This window comes from Amyelois transitella, chromosome 9 (assembly GCF_032362555.1).
Source record: "Amyelois transitella isolate CPQ chromosome 9, ilAmyTran1.1, whole genome shotgun sequence".
Lineage (NCBI taxonomy): Eukaryota > Metazoa > Arthropoda > Insecta > Lepidoptera > Pyralidae > Amyelois > Amyelois transitella.
Genome location: NC_083512.1, coordinates 3,065,911 through 3,087,258, shown reverse-complemented (window position 1 = coordinate 3,087,258; position 21,348 = coordinate 3,065,911). Strand labels below are relative to the sequence as shown.

The window sequence follows — 21,348 nt, the reverse complement described above, 5'->3', positions numbered from 1 at the left end:
GAAAAAAAGTAATCCATGATTGTTTATTAATATTTCTAAAAAGATGTTGTTTTTCATATAAATAATCTATATTTCTAAAAAGATGTTGTTTTTCATATAAATAATCTATACATATAATAAAACAGTAAAAATATTTTGTCTGTACATTTAGTATTTTTGACTGAAATGGATAGAGGGACACTTAAAATGAATAATAGAAAGCAAAAATATTTTTTTTGAATTTCTTGTCTGTCTGTATGTATGATCACGATTATCTCCGAAAGTACTGAACCGATTTACTTACAACTTTCACCAGTTGCTTTGTTTTATCTCAGAAGAACATTTAAAGTTTGTTTAATCAAAATCGGTTCACTAAAAAAAAAGTTATCGACATTTGAGTGAACTCAAGGCATGAGTTTGCCTGCAAATAAGTTACGAAATTTAAAAATCAAAGTCATTTATCATTATAGGACAGCATTATACCTATAACATATAAATATAAGTGAAAAGGCGACTAAGGGATGGGCTTACAAACTTGGGATTCTTTTTTAGACGATGGCCGAGCAACCTATCACTATTTTAATCTCAATTCTATCATTAAGCCAAATAGCTGAACGTGGCCATTCAGTTTTGGCCTGTTGGCTCTGTCTACCCCGCAAGGGATATAGACGTGACCATATGTATGTAGTCTACTTTAATTTCGACACCACCGCAACGGTTTCGATGGTCCAGTGGTCAGCGCGTGAGACTCTGAAGTTGGCGGTCCAAGTTCGAGCCCCAACAAAAACAAGATATTTTTTTATTACAAATGTTTTTTTTTTTGTGTTGTTTAAGTATTTTATTTAAAAAAACTAAAAGTCAAAATACTACATATAATAAAACGGTAAAAATATTTTGTCTGTACATTTATTATTTTGACTGAAACGGATAGAGAATTTTTTTTTACATTTTTTGTCCGTTCGTCTGTATCTGACTGTATGATTAAGATTCAACCGATATCTGAAATTTACGCGGACGAAGTCGCGGGCAACAGCTAGTCTTATATAATACTGATAATAAAAAAGCTAATTATATATATGTACATAAAAAATGTGTTTAGCTTCGTAGAGATAAAACTTCGTAGCGGTTCTAAAAGTCGTAGCGTAGCAGGTTGTTTTATGCCATCATTCAGACTCAACGAGCTTAACTTTTGTATATTTAATTTCTTCTCCTTTCTATCCTCAATTTTTTGTAGGTTTTGGCTGGTCAAGACCAGCGTTTGTCGGATGACAGCATTTAAAAAAATGTAAGTTTAAAAGTAATTTTCCAATTGATTTCGTTTTTCCCTTAAAGTTAGTTCCAGTTTCATTCTCATTTCGTTCAAGCCTGGGGTACGCCTTTGACCATGATTCTGGATTATGTGCATTAACAATTGTATTCGAATTAAGAAAGTCAAAAATGTTTGACTAAATACTGGCATATAGATTGATTGAGTATTTCATTTAAAAATAAAAAAAACATACCCTCGATATCCTCAAAGGTTGGTTGTGGTCAGCGCCTCCATGCATTCGGAACCCCCAGGGCGCCCCTCCACTCAGTTCCACCTCCCTAGCTGTCATATCGCTCACTCTTCACTCCATTGCCGCGTCTCCAACCAACTCGCGACTACACCGTCAAACTTAACGGTCAATGTATCGCGAACCCCATTATGTTAAAGCTCAATTTTGGAAGCCCCCAATCATTGTAAATATCACAATTTTTATTTGGAGTGGTTTGTTGTTAGTGGTGTGTTAGTAGTTTGGAGGTTCGTCGTCGGGATTTCGTTCTGAAACAAAATATAATTTTATATTTAATAAAGTAAATTAGAAAAGGTATGTTTTTAATGTATCAAGTAGGCAACCAATTATGACTCCAATGATGGTATGGATATATTTGGTTTTCTAAGGACGCGGTAAAAATTCGGGTAATTCCTACCCCAACATGGCAACCCATCTCAGAAACCAATGAAAAATTTACTACATACACGGAACGAAATGGTCTTCAATCTCGCCACTAAATAATGAGGCCTTTCTTTTTTCATCGTCTCCTACGACATTGACAAGGAAAAATTGATTGAGTCTTCCCCATCACTACGAAAAAAGGAAAAAAGGAAAAAAGGCGAAAACCACAACGCCTAAAATTCCCTACACATGGCTACAAAGAAAATCTAGAATTATGGTCCCCTACATAGGTTGGAAAGATCAGACTACATTACTCGTATACTTAGTTGTAAGTAATTTATTTGACTGTATTTGACAATGTCCAGAAACCAGAAGATATGACAATTATTAAGTGATATTAAAATATCCCTTATATGGAATACAATTTTTGAATTTGACACGTCAGGAGGTCGATGACCTACATACATGAACCTAATCTTGATGACCGGAGAGGATTAATCTTATCAAATGTATCAATGCTTAGTTTGTATCACATGCTTACACTGTTTACATACAATATCTCACACATTATTGACTCACAATACGCCATACATATTCAATGAATCAGATTAGGGTGGATCATAGAGATCAGAATAATTTAAGAAAATAGATATGCCATACTGTAACTACCTGAAATTATGGAAATGATTTCATAATCTGTTAAGTTCGCTGGTTGACTGGTAGAGAATACCATTTGTCATTAAGTCCGTCTTTTATACAATTGATTTTGTGCAAAGAAGTTTTACATAAAATTTGACGTCGCTTTGAAGCGCACGCAGTTTGTATTATTTTAGTCTGTGCAGTTGTAAAGAGTTCAAATAGGTAAAAACTTTATGATGTCAGCTAATAATAACCTTTATCAGTTTAGACGACACATTCACCAGTACAGAGGGCTTCAAAGAAATATAGCAGTTGCGATATATCTACAATACGGAATTAGCATCTTTCATATGTGCCTCACTATTTACCACTTCTACAGTCTTATACGATTCCAAGTTCTATGGGTGGAACGCGACGCGTCTGTCGAAATTGAATAGCCAATCAGATTGAGTTATTTGCTGAGAAGGTATTATGATTTCCCCAATTCATAGAACGATATTACCTTTTAGAGGAATAACTAAAGAATTAAGATAAAAATAACAACATCTCAGTTGTTATTTTTATCTTAATTCTTTAGTTATTCCTCAAAGGGAGTTTTGCTTTGGGGAACAAAAATTGCGTTAATGCACAAAAAGTGCTTAAGATTCATCCACGACAACACACAAAAACTAAGTAAAGTAGGTACTTATTCTTAATTTGAAATTATACGATTTTTAAAATTTTTATCAAACGAATTTAATTTAATTTCAAATTTAGGACATCCTGGCAAAAGGTCAGGTAAAGAGTAACCGAAACCAACGAGCTAGCATGAAAAGAGTTATGAACGTGGATGAAGCGAAAGAAGTATGCAGAGATCGTGGAAATTGGAAAGATGTAAACTCTGCCTACCTCTCCGGGAAAGAGGCGTGATTTTATGTTTGTATATATAATTTTAATTGGTACGATTGGAAATGTTTCTCCTGCTATATTAGTAAATATACAATGGAATGATTTGACAAAGTTTTGCGGTCTGTTCCCTGTCTGACATCTGGCTCGGGAATTAATTTGAGATTTAGGATGACTGGAAGTATCGGAATAACAGTTATTTTTTATTTATTATTTTATAAATGCTAATGTCGGTTCTGCCTATTTCACTATCTGTAAATCTTTCACGTTAGTTGTATGAATGTTAATATTAAAGTTTCAAGCATACCCTACTTTTTCCCAAAATTCCCCTAGGAAAAGGGAAACGGCGGAAGTACTTGCAAAAGTAAGTGAATAATACAATCGATTAAGATTTCCATGTCACCCATAATATTATAATTTAAAGTGCATAAAGTAACAATGTGTGGCCATACAAATATAGTTTTATGGCGCACGCTATTTTCAGCGCGTCAAATATGCTATAAACTCCTGACGTTAATGTTCTTAAAGAAGTCTAAGATACGACTCATATTTTACGTTTTAAGCGACAAAAACTCTTTACGACAAAAGGTAACCTACTTATTTTACAATTCCTAGCCCAAATTACAAAAAGAATAACATCTAAATTTTCCCCGCATACACACATACATACATAAAATCACGCCTCTTTCCCGGAGGGCTAGGCAATAGGCTATCTAATTATAGGCTCTCTAAATGATTGCTGTCTACCCCGTAATGGATTAAAACGTAATTTTGTATGTACGAATAGGCAACGGGTAGCCGTTTTAAACATGCTTAAAAATACTCCTCCCAGTGCATTTTCTTCATAAATCTCGCCATAACCAAAGTGTACAGTGTTGCCACACGGGGCGATAAAATATGCCGAACCGGATAGCGGAGGCTTCGTATACGGTGAAATATGACCAGCCTAGTGACGTCACATAAACCTTTGTTTTACGTATAGATATTATATTTGGAATATTGTCTTATCATTATTCCGATCTTTTTTGGAGACTGAAACCACAAGGGTTAGGTACGTTTACACACTTCAGAATTCCAATCATTATCATTACGAGGCCTTTCAATATTTTCAAGAGGGTAGGCTCTCAAGTCATGATTATCAGTATGTACGAATTTATTTCGATTGCATGATGCTCTACTAATCTAAGACATTAGTAGGCAATCTCGTATTTTTGAATGCTTTGACTTATTTTGTTTCGGTATAAATTTGATCATCATCCCGGTGTTTTAGGTGGTGATGTCATCCATAAGACGATCAGAGTTCTGACATTTCAAAAGAAGGATAAGAAAAAGATTCTCTTGCCAAAATATAAGCTAATTTCTTTTTTGACTTAACATATCTAAATAGATTAATTTAATTTTTATTAAAAAAGAACAAGCTATAACATGAGACTTGAATTTAATTGATGGCATGTAATCTCTCAAACTAAACTTCTTTACATTTAAACAGCACTACACTAAATTAACCAGAAGAATGTTTATAAATAAACCATCTCTTGCGCAGGCTTGCTTCAACTATCTAATGTTACATGTTTGAAGGTGTATACTATTTCTTTTAGAGAGAATATAGTGTTTACTCTGTGTAAATTCAAGAATGATTCAATACATTCCGGCCTTCGTCTGTTGCTAACCGGGGCGTACATTACCCGAAAATAATGTTGACTTACATTCCGTAATGATTGTATAGGTTATTTTAAATTTCCATTACGCATTCTCACTTTATTTTCGCCTCGACGTACACATTAAGGTATTTAAATGATACTTTTGTCTTTGTATATTTTGTAAATATGCCGTGTGGATTTCAAGCATAGGATCTGTTTTTCAATTTCTTGTAGATGTAGTTTTAATGACGTTTAAGGAAATTAGTATTTTCTCTTAATTTAAGAACTACTTATGACCAGCGCATAAGGTAGAGGTTAGTTATATGGATTTATATGTATCCTGAGGATGCAAATTCAATACAAATATTTGAAAAATGATAAAGAAAGATGCTAAATGATAAGTAGTTCATTTTTGTACAATATTAAGGGCTATCGCCAATCTGTTTGTAAACATTGGCAGGACATATGTATCTCTTTTCTCTATTATTTTATGATTGACATGAGATATAAAAAATCGGTTCTTATATATGTATTTTATACGACGAAGTTATCCGCGGACATAGGTACATAAAAAAGAATACGGTCGAATTGAGAAACCTCCTCCTTTTTTGAAGTCGGTTTCTTGAGGTCGGAAGCGCGCAACATAGTTCTCTAATATAAAATCACATGTATTATAGAGTTGTTTAATGAAATTAAAGAAAAAAAGCTGAGTCTCAGGAAAAGTTCACAATATTTTGTAATAAACTTGATCAAAAAGTGTTTTGAGCAAACAATTCTAAGAGGAAGAAAATATCTCTGAATATGCTTCTTCTTCTTATACTTGTAGCTTTGACGAAGATTGGCGACCATCATGGCTATCTTTAACTTCGAGGCTGCTGCACGAAAGAGCGTCCGGTTACTCGAGTGAAACTTCTTCAGCCACCAGGTTTTTCCCCTTCCGGGTTAAAGTTTACCCTGGATCTTCCCTTGAATATCTGCTGAAGAATACGATATCTTTCCCCTCTCATGACGTGTCCAAAATATTGCAGCTCTCTTCTCTCAGCACTTTTAAGACAATACATACATACATACATAAAATCACGCCTCTTTCTCAGAGGGGTAGGCAGAGACTACATCTTTCCACCTGCCACGATCTCTGCATACTTCATCCACGCTTCATCCACATTCATAACTCCCTTCATGCAAGCTCGGCGGTTTCGGGTACTCTTGACCTGACCCTTTGCCAGGACGTCCTTATTTTGATCAAGATACGTTCGTTCTAAGACAATATGCTTAATAATTATTAATTTGTATTTTACATCTCAATAAAGTAAAACCTCTTTCACTACGTTAATACCGTCGAAACGATCCAGGCTCGAACAGTAATAAAAAGAGTATAGCTGAAAATAAAAATATAAATGCTCAATTTATGAAATGGAATCCACATTGAGATCGCCCGCGGGCAAAGCTACAGGATCGAAAACCAAACGTGTTGCACCGATATCGAAATTCCCAGCATACAACACAAATATACACACAGTTTTATGTTCACAGGGTTGCCAAAAAATAAATCTAAACTTATATAATATATCGGGAGTCTGTTTGTTGGTATGTAACGAATTGCGGCTAATTCAATGAGATGATAATTTTGGTAATTTATAACGGACTATGAACTCAACCACTTCTAACTTATACATAATCACTTTAAAAAAAGAAATGAGAAGAATGCACAAATCTGCAGGGAAAAGGTGTTGAAAATTTTCCATTTCTGTTTTTATCAGCAAGAAACGAAACGACTCTTTGTATTTTGTGTTCTCACAAAGAAGGCTGTGTTTTATTGGTCGCGACACTTTTTTAGACCGTTACTTTCCTAAAAATGTCCATATTTTTACAATACTTTCATTATTTTGTACGGGTTTTTTTAGACTAAATAAAGTTTAAACTGCACATTCGGAGCTCCGAAATGCTGCAGCGGATAATTTGTAGGCGACAGAATAATTTTCATTTTTTAACCAAACCGAAAAATTTTGATCGTAGGTAATAATTTTCATCTAATCCAACCGAGTTATTTTCACATGAATATAAAACGTCAATATTCGTGATTCTGACCATTTGCATTGAGAAAAGAGACTAATAATTCCCTACCTTTAAGGAAGGAAATAATTGCTTTAGCATTTCCGAGTTAAACTTGTAATGCCTGCCTTAACATGGAATTTTCTCGACACAAAAGTAACTCCTATTTCAAATTATAATGACAAAAGCTGTCAATAAACGCGCGTCGGTAGCCTGACAGTGACATCTGAATACCTGTCTCCTTGTCTCCAACGTTACGACCGGCGCGACCGTGATATGTCACTCACAGCGACCTCACCTCCGGCAGACGACAAGTTCATATTTATAATGTAAATACTTTATTGAAACATACATACATAGCATCACGTCTATATCCCTTGCGTGGTAGACAGAGCCAAAAGATTTGAGAACACTGAAAGGCCACGTTCAACTGTTTGGCTTTGTGATAGAATTGAGATTCAAATTGTGACGGGTTGCTAGCCCATCGCCTTAAAGAAGAATCCTAAGTTTATAAGCCAATCCCTTAGTCGCCTTTTACGACACATCCACGGGAAAGAGATGGAGTAGGTAGTCCTATTCTTTTTTCTATTGGTGCGGGAATCACTCGGCACTCTTTATTAAAACCTTTAAAAAATACAATATTATTACTTCTCCGTCCTAGCGTTAGACCCGGTTATATTCTAAAGGAGGGCTCGAAGTGCGTCATTTGGCTATAACGAGTATTATCCAGGATTTCGTAAGTCAAGTTGCTCCGAGCAAGGTTAGACAAAGTTGCAAATGTAACTGATTGCGAAGTCAAGATAATATTTTCAATATTTTCCAGCTTACAAATGTAATATCCGAAAATCGTTATTTTATATTAATGTTTTAAAAACAGGTGTGCAAGAAACTTAAGGGTTTCTTGTTTGCAAATGTGGTTCGTCCATAAATGGTTATGAACCTGGTGAAAAAGGAGACTTCCGAGATATTCATTGGTAGGTATCCAATTTCCTAGTTCCAATATCTTGCATCTACGACACAAATAAGTGAAAGTATAGAAATAAAGCCATCCCATATAAAAATGGATTATCACCAAGGCATAATGTCAAATTACTTTTTATATTCATTTTTAATTTATTTTGATGTTTTCTTCTTTTACCTTTCTTCATCTACCTTTAAGTAAAGTAGGTAAAGTCTAATCTAATTTACAAAATTAAAAAACATCTTTGACACTAAAGATATGGCAGCGGCTCTTCCCGCGTTGAACAAAAAATAATCTTAATATCTCTTCTGGCGGTGATTCTGAAAAAACATTTCGAAGCGCAACCGTAGATTTTAAAATTTCAAAAAGATATTTCAAACATACAAACTCTTAGAGCCAAGGGCTGTGTGTTGAAAGATCAGTAACCTTTGCGTTTTACGAGTATGTATGTGTATAATCTATAAAATTCTCGTGTCACAATGTTCGTTCCCGTACTCCTCCGAAATGGCTTGACCGATTCTCATGAAATTATGTGAGCATATTGAGTAGGTTCGAGAATCGGCCAACATCTATTTTTCATACCCCTAAGTGTTAAGGGTTGTCCACCCTTAACAATTTTTTATTAACTAGAAAATACTAGAAATTACTTAAAAAATATTTATATGGCAAAACAACGTATCCGGGAAAGCTAGTTGCAGACTTAGATCTAATGTTTGATTTCTATACTCTTTCTGTTTTAGCACATGACAGCTCGACATAGACTAACAATGTAGACGCCGGCTGTCGATGGGTTTACGTAAGTGTCCTTACACACGGGGCTGACAAACCGCAATATATTTAAGAGGTACTTTGTACAGTGTTCTTCAGGTTAGCGTCCAGTAGAAAGAATTAAATAGAAGATCAGAAAATCTGTTCAAAAAACAATCTTTTACCTCCTAGTTTAAATTCCGGTTATCCCTAAGGAGAGGAGTCCAGGGTGCGCCTTCTAACCAAGTTCATAAGTTTTTTATACAAAGTCTGATCTCTGCAACCCTTGCAGGGGAATCTAACCCATTTTTGATCATGGTAAGATGCAGATTAATTAACCTATTCCTTTAATCGCTTACGGAATCCATGGGAAAGAGATGGAGTGGTCCTATTCTGATGTGCTGGGAACTAGATTTGCTATTTACAAAATATGTCAAACTATCTGTATTTATAATTATTATATTAGTTTAATATAATTAGTCATATTTACAGTACTTTCTCTTGACTTTAAAATTTTGGGATACCTAAGTTCACAAAGGATGTCTAAGATCTCTTTATTACAATACAATAGGTACATAACTCGTACTAGTAGGTAGCTGCTGTTTACAACGATGAAAGTGTATCTCAAATGAATAGTCTTGTCATTGTGTACGACGCTTCCTCACTCAGTCTATTCTCCATCCAGATTGATAGATACCAACATTATTTGGACACAAATAGACCCACGTCAAACGGTACAAAGACGGGCTCTTAATAGCAACTGTATACTGTATGACTCACACTCATTTGGATAATAGAAGATAAATATAACATTGATTACCATCGGTCTATTTTTACTGATCACTCAATTCAATGAACATGAATTTTCTTTTAGACAATGGGCTAATAACCTGTCAGTATTTTAGTAATAATTCCATTATTAATCCGTACAACTTAACGTGGCCTTTCAGTCTTTTCAAGACTCTTGGCTCCGCCTATACTTACAGTAGAGAAAAATGTCGAGATCATGTAAATGTATGTAAAAAACTATAAGTTTAGTTTAGGAATTCCCAAAATACCCAAAAAACTACACGTAATTGATTGAAATACGTGTAGTTGTTTTACAATACAAGAACGTATGAATAATGAACGTATGAATAAAACGTATTTTTATCCGAAAACTACATACCGGGCCAACTCTCACAACATAAATAATTCCATTGGAAATATAATTATCGATTACAGTCCACCAGTTACATTACACCAGTATAATCGGTTTACCTGGAACATTACAAATATATGCAATGTTATCGAAAATTGACAACAATGTACAATGGCTAAATTGGTGTAGGTTTAATGCAGGTGAATAGGGTAAGTATACAGCCCAAATTAAAATAGGAACTCAACAAATTATTAAATAAAGAAAAATTTTTTCGGAAAATCAGCATCGAAATTACATGAGACTCTTATTTTTTCGTTCGATTTTCGAAAATACATTCTAAAAATGATCGCAAGCAAATTCTCTTTTTGTACCTGGCAACCCTTTCAACCTTTGAGTATTCAGCCAAGTTTGAGCGCGTACGTAACACATTCTTTTAGCGTCCAATTCTAAACTTGGCTGTGTCGCGCCGGTTTCTTTGTCGGTAAAAAAATATTTGCAAAATTTTTGCACACAAATGGCGCGCCCCGCGGTGCCGGACGATCCGCCGCTTTTAATGTCTTACAAAAGCAGAGAAAATTGTTTGCTCACGACTGCAGGGATTTCGTGTTCAAAAGGAATATAATACAGTTGTCCACAATATTTTCAATATCTTCTGTGATTGTAGATACCTCAATCTAGAATTTGATTTAAAATTCAGTATATACAAATTTTTACGTTCATTACTGAGCTAAAACTACAAATAATTACTACTAAAATTGTAGTTAACGTATCTTTTCTGGGACATTATCAAGATCATAAAGTACAATAACGATAAATATTATACGGACGTAGAGAGTGAAATAATACGGCGTAACAAAGGTTTAATAGGGTACATGTTGCGGTCTATATAATTAATTAAATTGACCCTTACTCTGAATCCGGGAAAGCACCCAAACAATACAAAAAATTAACAAAATTGAACTGTAATACTGAGGAATAAAGCTGTTTGTTGTTTTACTAGTGAGAGTCCAAGAATTTTGTATTTTATTGCATTGAACGGATCACCTAGTGATTTTCTGTAGGGTCTGCTATTAAGGGACTAGGTTTATCCCTCTTCACTGTGAACAAGTTTATATTTAAGGTCATGAGAGAAACGACCTAGCTCTAATTCGCCTTAGTATGTACAAGCGACTGAAAATATTTGAGGAAACTGTTGTAATGACATACAGTGCCCGGCACGTAAATTGAACCAAAATTCTACTCTATTAATACTGCGCAGAAGATTTTACTATATCAAATTTATTAATTAGTACCAACTTATATGTCGGGTACTGTCCCAACAATTCTTGCCCCCTCCACTAACTTTTCAACATTAAAATAAAAAAAAATATCTAAATTTTAGATAAAATTTAAAAAAAACCCTTGTGTTTATTAAAACTGCAAATGTAACCTGAGGCTTGGAAAAACAAAAAAAAATCTATGTACAAATTACAAACTGCACTGTGCAGTATGAAACGTGATTTTTTCATGGTCCAACGAGGAATATGTTGAACGGGAACATTTCAGGGTAGGGTAACCAAATTTTAATGTTAACTGAAATCACTACATATTATAAAGTCCCTCTATTTTCTTTGTCTTTTGTCTTGATTTTGTTCCTTGAACTCGAATTTGAAATATTGGGATGAGGATATTCTGAGGTAAGTTTATATCTATAAATGCTAGCCGTGTAAAGTCGGAGTAGGTCACTAGAGTATAGATCAATAGAACTGTTGAATGTTTTCTTTTTATAGAGGTCATGGCAAGTGGAAGGATATTGTCTCTGCCTACCTCTTCTGGAAAGAGAATGGTAATTTTTTGATTGAAAGTACGAACTTCGTTCACAGACAATACACAACTGTCAATCAATTAGGTACTTATTAATTTTAAAACTATATTGAGCCTTTAAGCTAGCATTAAGTAAAATTAACATAGCTTTTCCATACACGTCAATTTAAAATCTAAAGACCTCACATAGGTAAATCTACTATAAAATAAATATTTATCTATTTTTTCTAAAAATTTATTTAAATATTTATTTATTTTTTCTAAAATCTAGGACGCATCCTAAACAATGATTACCATATCTACATGTTTACGATACCGTATGTCATGGCAGCATGGTACTGTGTCTGTGTGGTCTGCAGCTATTATGGGACTAGGTATATCCCTCTTCATTGTGAACAAGTTTATGTTTAATGTCATGAGAGAAACGGCCTAGCTCTGATTCGACTTATTGAATTTAAAATATATATTTTTTAAGGTTTAACAAATAATAATTAAAATGAACTCAAATTAAAACTAAAGCTACTTATAAAAAAGACGAAAAAAAAAGATGTTTACGAACTAAAATTTAATTTGCAAATTGAACAGTCTCTGCATAGCATCAACATGCGGGATTGTGCACAGAAGGCTGGCAGCATTGTCAATTTGAATGGCAATGCTGATAATTTCACTGATAGGTCACGAGGTACCCAATCAGCTTTTTCGACAATTGTCGGAAAAGCTGATGGGCAGATGGGCCCCATGGTCCCATTTTTTATATTTGAAATTACATAAAAAATATATATATTTTTATCCATGACGCATCCTAAACACTGGTTACCCTATCCACATGTTTACGCAGCGTTTCACCGCACATTTTATCCTGGATTCCGGATATCACGGCGGCATGGTGCTGTGTTGGAGTACAAATTTAGGTCAATGTGATTGTATGAGTAAGCATCGCGTACGCAAATACCGAGTCGTAAAACATACCTCGAAATAGTGCGTCCGCTGATTACAACATGACTTCGGATGAAGTCTGACAAGTCGACTTATTAATTATTTCTTGAACTTTTATTTTCCTTTTTTTCGCGAGCCAAAGCTTTTTTTTTCAGTTTTTTTACTCGGTATAATATCAACAAATTAAAGTCAGTATTCTGAAAATAGGCCTTCGCAGGCATTTTTACACGTCATTTGACATTGCAATAAAGTTAATTATATATATAATATCTTATGTATTTGTCAAACATTTACAAATTACCTAAGCACTTAACCTCCTTGATTCATCCACATTCGAGACACACTATGGAAATTCGTTGGTATAAAGTAAAAAGTATTACATTATAAAATGGACGATCACTTCTATTTCTGTCTGTGAATGTATCTTCCCACACCACTGCAATTTTAAAAATGTATTATAAACTAAACCTTGGGTTTTCATTGCGAGCTAACAGGCTTGTTGTTTGTAAATTACTAACATGTAAATTCCCATAAAAATAGCGAATGAGGGATAGGCTTATAAACTTAGGACTTAGGCAATTGGCTAGCAACCTGTCACTATTTGAATCTCAGCTGAACGTGGCCTATCAGTCTTCCCAGATAATTGGCTCTGTCAACCCCGCAAGGGATATAGACGTGATTACATGAATGAATGAATGAATAATCCGATAACAAGAAACTTTTCAGCAAGTGTTGTGCACCTGACCTATGCTGTTTTGTATATCAAACACTATCATAAGAACAAGTATCGATAAATCAGACAAAGTTTGACTCACAAACTTATGTTGTTCTTACGTTTTGATCAATGACATGAGGTACATATTGACTTTTCTGGGTTTTCTTCTGAGCGGGTGAAAATATAAGTGTTAAAATATAAGGTATTTTAGTTAAACGGGTGCAAAGTTTCGGTCGGTTTGACTAGGTATGTGATGCCTGGAAAACCACGGCATCGGAGATTGTATATAGGTATGCTCCGATCCGCAGAAACCGTTGCTTGAGATTTAGCTCACAGCGTAAAATAGAAGTCGCCGATATTACTAAAATATAAGTTCCCGGCATCATAGAAAAAGAATAAGACCACTCCATCTCTTTCCCATGAATGTGGTAAAAGGCAACTAAGGACTGTGCTTATATACTTGGGATTCCTCTTGAAGGCAATTGGCTAGCAACCTGTCACTATTTGATTCTCAATTCTATCATTAAGCGAAATAGCTGAGCGTGGTCTATCAGTCCTTTCATGACTATTGGATCTGTCTACCCCGCAGGGGATATAGACGTGATTATATGTTATGTTTTGTTATAATAATATGCCATTAATAAAAAAAAAATCTTTTATTCCAACTAAAGATTTCAGCTTACAATTCCTGCTATTCCAAACATTTGTAACCCGTTAATACTATCTACGCTGCATTACACAAAAAAAAATATATAAAATTGTGCATGTATACTATTTTTTCACTACAAAAGCTGACGTGAATGTATTGTTGGCAAGTAATTAAATTTCCCCCTACAGACAAAGCGCCCGCACTGTGAACTAAATGGTAGAACTTTCGAGAACATGTCTGTTATATTATGAAGGCATTATCTACTACTGCTGAAGAATTTGGCTGACTTTCGTGAATTATTTGCCATTGTTGATATACTGTTATAATCCGAGAATTAGCAAAGAGGTATCAAAACTTGAGAAGCATTTGCCATGAAAAAGTTTATCTGGTGTAAGTCACGTTTGCATCCTCGGTCCACATCATCATCATCCTCCATCTCTCTCTCTAGACTGGATCCCGGGTGCGCCTTTTTTTTTTTTAGGACAATTTACACGTTTGAGTTAGCCTCGAAGTAAGTTCTTTGAGACTTGTGTTTCGAGATACTAACTCAACGATACTATATTTTATAATAATTACTTATATAGATAAACATCCAAGACCCAGGCCAATCAGAAAAAGTTATTTTCTCATCATGCCCTGGCCGGGATTCGAACCCGGGACCTCCGATGTCACAGACAAGCGTATTACCGCTGCGCCACAGAGGCCGCCACAGAGGCCTATGAACACGATCCTGTACTGAGTGAGTCAGGGCTTCTACACGAAGCCACTCCTGTCTGACCCCGTAACAGATCATAGGATATGTGACTCCCTTGATCACACTTTTATTATTCAGGCACCTTTACGTTCGACGCTCCAGAATTATGATGACTGATTAAATAAATATATACGGGACAAATTACACAGATTGAATTAGCCTCGAAGTAAGTTCGAAATCTGTGTTACGAGATACTAACTCAACGATACTATATTTTATAATTAATACTTAGATAGATAAACATCCAAGACCAATCAGAGAAATTTCTCATCATGCCCTGACCAGGATTCGAACCCGGAACTTCCAGTGTTACAGACAAGAGGATTACCGCTGCGCAACAGAGGCCGTCAATAAATATAAGTGAACATCATAAAATTCTGATTACAGTTCCAATACTAAACACCTATGGTACACCTATGACATAATGAAGCATGTGTCAAACCATTATACAGTAATTCAAAACATCTTCGACCAATTAAAATGCGCGGTTTAAAGCGTTCGGAGATTGGATCAATATGTGCATTCATGGCTGATATGCCCCAGCTGCATATGAAAGGGCAGACTGTGTAACAAAGATAACGCAGGACGATGACCTGCCTCGTCATTTTGTTTAAGAGGAAATAAGGATTTCTTGAACTTCGCAGTTCCTTATTGTAGCCGAGTCAACATGAATTGTTTGATTTTTTTTTTGTGTTGTTGCGACACTCTTAATTTTTATCATCTTTTGTTTTTTCCGAATCAACACGCGTATAGTTATAGCTTGATTTTTTTTTATTTGCGGTGTTACCGCTTCGTAGTTATTTAATCCCACATTGGTACTAATGTTTTTGAATCCAAACTTAACTACTTTGATACCAAATAAATTTTCCTTGCCAACTGATATACTTTTTGTAGTATTTAATTTTAATTTCAGGTCAGTACTACATTGAGCTATAGGACGCCTAGTACCCTTTTTATCTTTTCCGTTCAGTATTGAATTCTTGGCCGGGCAAAGCTAGAATTTTCTTGGTAACTTGCCAATTCCTTTTTTGACTGCTATTAACGGATCCTTTTAAATTTTTCTTGAAAATATATCGATACATATCACAGCATAAGCAAGCATTGCAATTACTTTCATTATCCCAATTAAGTACAAGGTAGCCTTTGTTCGTCTTTAAGTTTACAACATACATACATATAGTCACAATTCATGTTGACTAAATATATACATTGCGTGTTAGACAGAGTCTACAGTCTTGAAAAGATTGAAAGGCTACGTTCAGCTGTATGGCTTTCTGACGGAATTGAGATTCAAATAGTGACAGGTTGCTAGCATAGCCCGTCGCCTACAAGAGGATTCTCAAGTTTATATGCCTATCTATTTGTTGCCTTTTACGACATCCATGGAAAGGATAAAGAGTGGGTTCTATTTTAAAGTGAAAAAACCACACGGCATCAAGTTTAAAATATCATTTAAAATAACTAAGATCTAAATACTATTGGTATAAAATTTTCATAAATCCACGAAATAATTCTCATCCATCGATAACACCACCGGGACAAAGGACTACGTTTCTCAAACTTCGCCTAAATTTATCTATCGAGATTCACCAAAATTTTTCCACTTAGACATTTTAATCGAAAAAAAAAGCAATTTTCCAATTACAATATAAATTGTCTAATAGTCTTATTAAATAATAATTAATTTTTCAATTAAAACATAAACCGTCGGCTCCACTCCATCTCTTTCCCATGGATGTCGTAAATCTTCTATCTTTTATTCTGTTATATATGCCAAACAGCTAAATTTGCCCTATCAGTCTTTTCAACACTGTTGGCTCTGTCTACCCCGCAAGGGATATAGACGTGACTATATGTATATATGTATCTTTTTGCAGTACCTATGGATTTGGTTCCAAAGGTTGGGCGCCACTACGTCAGGCTAGGGATGTGCCCAGCTGCTGATAAGTGTAGAACTATCTGTCGATAGATTTATAGCGGGACGGGAGTCACAGTCCGACCGGATTTCCCCGCAATAGATGGACGACACAACCTTACCTTTTGCGGTTTTGTGTCTATTATTGGATTCGAAATTTAAAAAGGGGATTTTGAATTAACATTCGGCCATTTTGTAGCGTCGCCTACTTTATACGTGGTCACGCCGTGTGTAAAGATTTTGGTAATTTTGTTTAAATTATCAAATTAAATACATACCACACATAAAATCACCTTTCCCGCAGGGACAGGCAGGGATTGAAGTCCCTGCCTAATCTTTATCTCTGTCTTTCCACTTACCATGACCCCTACATACTTCTTTCACTTACTACAATCATCATTCGCGTCATGTAAGCTCGTCGCTTTAAGGTACTCTTGACCTGACCTTTCACTAGGTATCCCCGATTAGTCAAGGTACATTCATCTAGGCTTTCTCCGTCCAACGTTAATTAACATCAAATAAAGTACATAAGTTATTGTTATTAAAACTTCTTAATTAGTTAAGTTTTGTTTAATAATATGTTATATAAATCTAATAATAATTGTTATTAAAGATTTGTTGTATGCGCAATGATTTAGCGGTATTTCGGTTTTAGTTAAGTAATATCATTATGTAACAAGCCTATAACAATTCTTTACTAATCTCCTAGAAAAATATCATAAAATACATATCCAACATATTAAGTAATAAAATATCAATATCGTTTCTAACAGATGATCTTCTTTGCGTCATCGTAGCGAACTCGTAAAAGAGTAACGACCCATAAACGTACAAAATTAAGTCTATATAGTTTTAAATATACTCCACTATTGTATTGAGAAAAATGTTATTATGATAAATGTGTCAAGGTACAGACCATAACTTAGAGTATTAAAATCAAAATTTGCTTCAAAGAAAATCACGTGACATTTATGGAAGGAGTAGAAGTAGGTAATTAGACCTGTTTTACGGTGATAAACCACTGGACTATACATTACATACATACATATAAACACATCTTTATTTATTTATGTAGACAGATTGAACAGTCTTCTTCCAGAAAAGACTGATGGGACACGTTCAGCTATTTGGCTCAATGCTAGAATTGCGATTCAAAAAGACAAGGACAGGCTGCTAGCCCTAACTAGACAGAGCGGACAATATCAATAAGACTGAAAGGCCACGTTCAGCTGTAAGGCTTACCTTGCAGAATACGTATGTTTAACATGAGGTAGGTACCATTTGGTACTAAATTTATAGAACGAGGACACATAAAATTCATTGTTTCGACAGGTGACCAAAATAAACACACATGATTCATTGACAAGCACATGGGTCGATCTGGTTGCTACATTTTCGGGGTATGGGAACACTGACTGTAACCTAGATTATTTAGGCATGTCACCCGAAAATAACAACTACCGCAAATTTATAAACTTCCTAGGAAATTTATAATCTCTCGGAAGATTTTGAAACGAGAGATGAATTGTATCTTACGTCAACATCTTCGAAAATATCTTGGTAAATTTATGAATTATTTTTGCAGTAAAACTAACTAATTCCACCGTCGAATGGAAAGGGCTTTACAAGTAATATAGTTTTCCGACATCACATATCTCCGAATCCTCCTATATTGGATTCATATCAAAGGCGCGATGACGTGCCGGATTAATGAAAACATGAGAAATATATTTCATAGTCTGTTCATTTATTTATTTAAAACTTTATTGCACAAAAAAAATGTAAAAAAGACGTACTTAATGCCGTTTGGCATTCTCTACCAGTCAACCAGCTGACCAAACAGAAAAGCTTTAAGTTGGTGGTTTGGTGGTTGGTAATTATATGATCCTTAAGTAACGTTAAGTAAGTTAAGTAAACCCACGTAGGTACGGCTAAAGTAACGGTTTAACTTTAAATTGTGACCAGACTAAAAAGCGCGTATTTCATTTGACTAATTCAGGCATCATAAATTATTCACTAACTAATTCAGTTAGATGAGAATGCTATTTCACTTGTTCGAATCATTTTGGACGTCAAAATTTACTCTCAAATTGAAATCCCGTTATTTCCCGCTTCCGTGTTAATTTTGGGGATAGTAGATACTTATTACTTTACCCCCTAATATACCTACAAGTTAATGGCTGCATGCTGCAGCACACTTACGATGCAGTCAAGAGTACAAAAAAAATCGACGAGGTGAACCAAAAGAATATATATATGAATTGCTAAATATGGATTGCTGTAGTGGATTTAGTCTCTGCTTATCCCTCGAATATCCCGTGAATAGGGTTACTCTATATTCTTCCCATGGATGTCGTAAATGGTGACTATGGGACTTGCTAAAAAACTAGGAATTCTGCTTGTAGCACTTTAGAATAGGACCACTCCATATCTTTCACATTGATGTCGTATAAGTCATCTATGGGAAAGGCTAGCATACTGTCACTATTTAAATCTCAATTCCATCATTAAGCCATACAGCTGAACGTGGCCATTCAGTCTTTTCACGACTGTTGGCTCTGTCTACCGGTAAGGGATATAGATAGATAGTTAGGTAAAACTCTTTATTGCACCATAAGAGTAAAACATACAAAACAGCACAAGCAGACAGAGATGGCACAAAAGCTGACTTATCGCTAATGCAATATCTTCCAGTCAACCTTTGGGTGGAAGAAAACCAAACAGGAGATTGGCGTTGGCGCAGAGCAAGATAAATAAATGTTTAAACATAATACAATGCACACATAATATATAGCTACTAGATTATAACCTACTAGAGGCCGCCCGCGACTTCCGCATAGAAACCCTATCAATCCCGCGGGAACTCCAGGATAAAAAGTAGCCTATATGTTTTTATGGCTCTTCAGCTACCTACATACCAAATTTCATCGTAATCGGTTCAGTAGTTTTTGCGTGAAAGAGTAACAAACATCCATACTGACATACTCACAAACTTTCGCATTTATAATATTAGTCCCATATACGTATTACGTATGCCATCCCTACGACAAATAACATAAATAAGTACTTGCCGTGTGGCTCCCGGCACCAATGAAAAAATAATAGGACCACTCCATCTCCTTCCCATGGATGTCGTAAAAGGCGACTAAGGGATGGGCTTACAAACTTCGGATTCTTTTTTTAGGCGATTGACTAGCAACCTGTCACTATTTTAATCTCAATTCTATCATTTAGCCAAATAACTGAACGTGGCCATTCGGTGTTTTCAAGACTATTGGCTCTGTTTACCCCGCAAAGGATATAGACGTGACCATATGTATGTTGTATGTAGTACTTGCACTGCTTATTTTCGCTTTTTATATAATGCTAATAATACGAGTACTCACGTATTATATTCCCCTACTCTATACATTACCGTTTATCTTCGAACATCGGCTCACAAGTAGCGATGTATAGCGGAGTGGCAGTGAAAAGGGTTGGGTCACCAATAGATAACGTAGTTCCCAACGTCATTCCCAGATCGTAAACCCATCCAGAGCCCTTTATCTCCATTATTGAGATATTTTCCCTTTCAATTCCAAACTAGAGATGTGATTGTTTTTGATTAGAATGTTCACGGGAAAGTATGATTCGTTTGAACTAAAGAAAGTAAAGAAAAGACAATTTTCAATAATCTCGTTTCTTGAAAATTGGAACTTTTTTCTATTACAATATGTATGTCCTATGCTCGATATTTAAAAGGGAAGGCCTTGCGGTTCCCGGAACTTTGAAACCGGACCACTCTTTTTTTTTCATGAATGACGTAAAAGGTGGCCAATGAAAAGGCTATCGGACAGAGCCAACAGTCTTGAAAATACTGAAAAGCCACGTTCAACTGTTTGGCTGAATTATGGAATCGAGATTCATGGTATTTTCATTCAAATAGTTATAGGTTGCTAGCCCATCGCCTGCAAGAAGATGCCCAAGTTTATTAGCCTTCTCCTTAGTCGCCTTTTACGGCATCCATGAGAAAAACATGGAGTGAGCCTGTTCTATAGTGCCGGGAACCGCTTGAGCAAATTCAAACACATTATTATAACATATGGTCTATATCCCTTGCGGGGTAGACAGAGCCAACAGTCTTGAAAAGACTGAATGGTCATGTTCAGCTATTTGGCTTAATGATATAATTGAGATTCAAATAGAGACAGGTTGCTAGCCCATCGCCTAAAAGAGAATCCCAAGTTTGTAAGCCTATCCCTTAGTCGCCTTTTACGACATCCATGGGAAAGAGATGGAGCGGTCCTTTTCTTTTTGTATTGGTGCCGGGAACCACACGACACGGCATTATTAAACGCTAACGGCATTATTATAACGTTAGCGTTTAATATAGGGTAGAGCCCGCCACATGTTCGTAGGAAACTTCGACCTTACCCTATTTTTTATACAAACTGTTTATTCTAATCAGCGAGGAACGGGAAACATTCGAACATTGTTTACGTTACGAATCTATTCGGCTATTATAATCCAAACATGTTTATGGACCATTTGAGTTCATCGCGTCATCTATAAAATATTCGCACGAGGCACAATATCCTAGAGGCCGCCCGCGACTTCGTACGCGTGGAATCAAT

At 35.4% G+C, this 21,348-nt stretch overlaps 1 protein-coding gene across 4 annotated transcripts in view; it reads right to left on the bottom strand.

Moving 5' to 3' along the window:
- LOC106134691 (sorbin and SH3 domain-containing protein 1) overlaps positions 1 to 21,348 on the bottom strand; it is a 244,816-nt gene that overhangs the window by 217,678 nt on the left and 5,790 nt on the right. For all 4 annotated transcript variants that reach the window (XM_060945676.1, XM_060945678.1, XM_060945675.1 and 1 more), the window contains exon 2: positions 1,482 to 1,783. In XM_060945676.1, coding sequence (XP_060801659.1) covers positions 1,482 to 1,577 — 96 coding nt within the window. In that variant the 5' untranslated portion in view covers positions 1,578 to 1,783. The remainder of the gene's footprint in view (positions 1 to 1,481; positions 1,784 to 21,348) is intronic.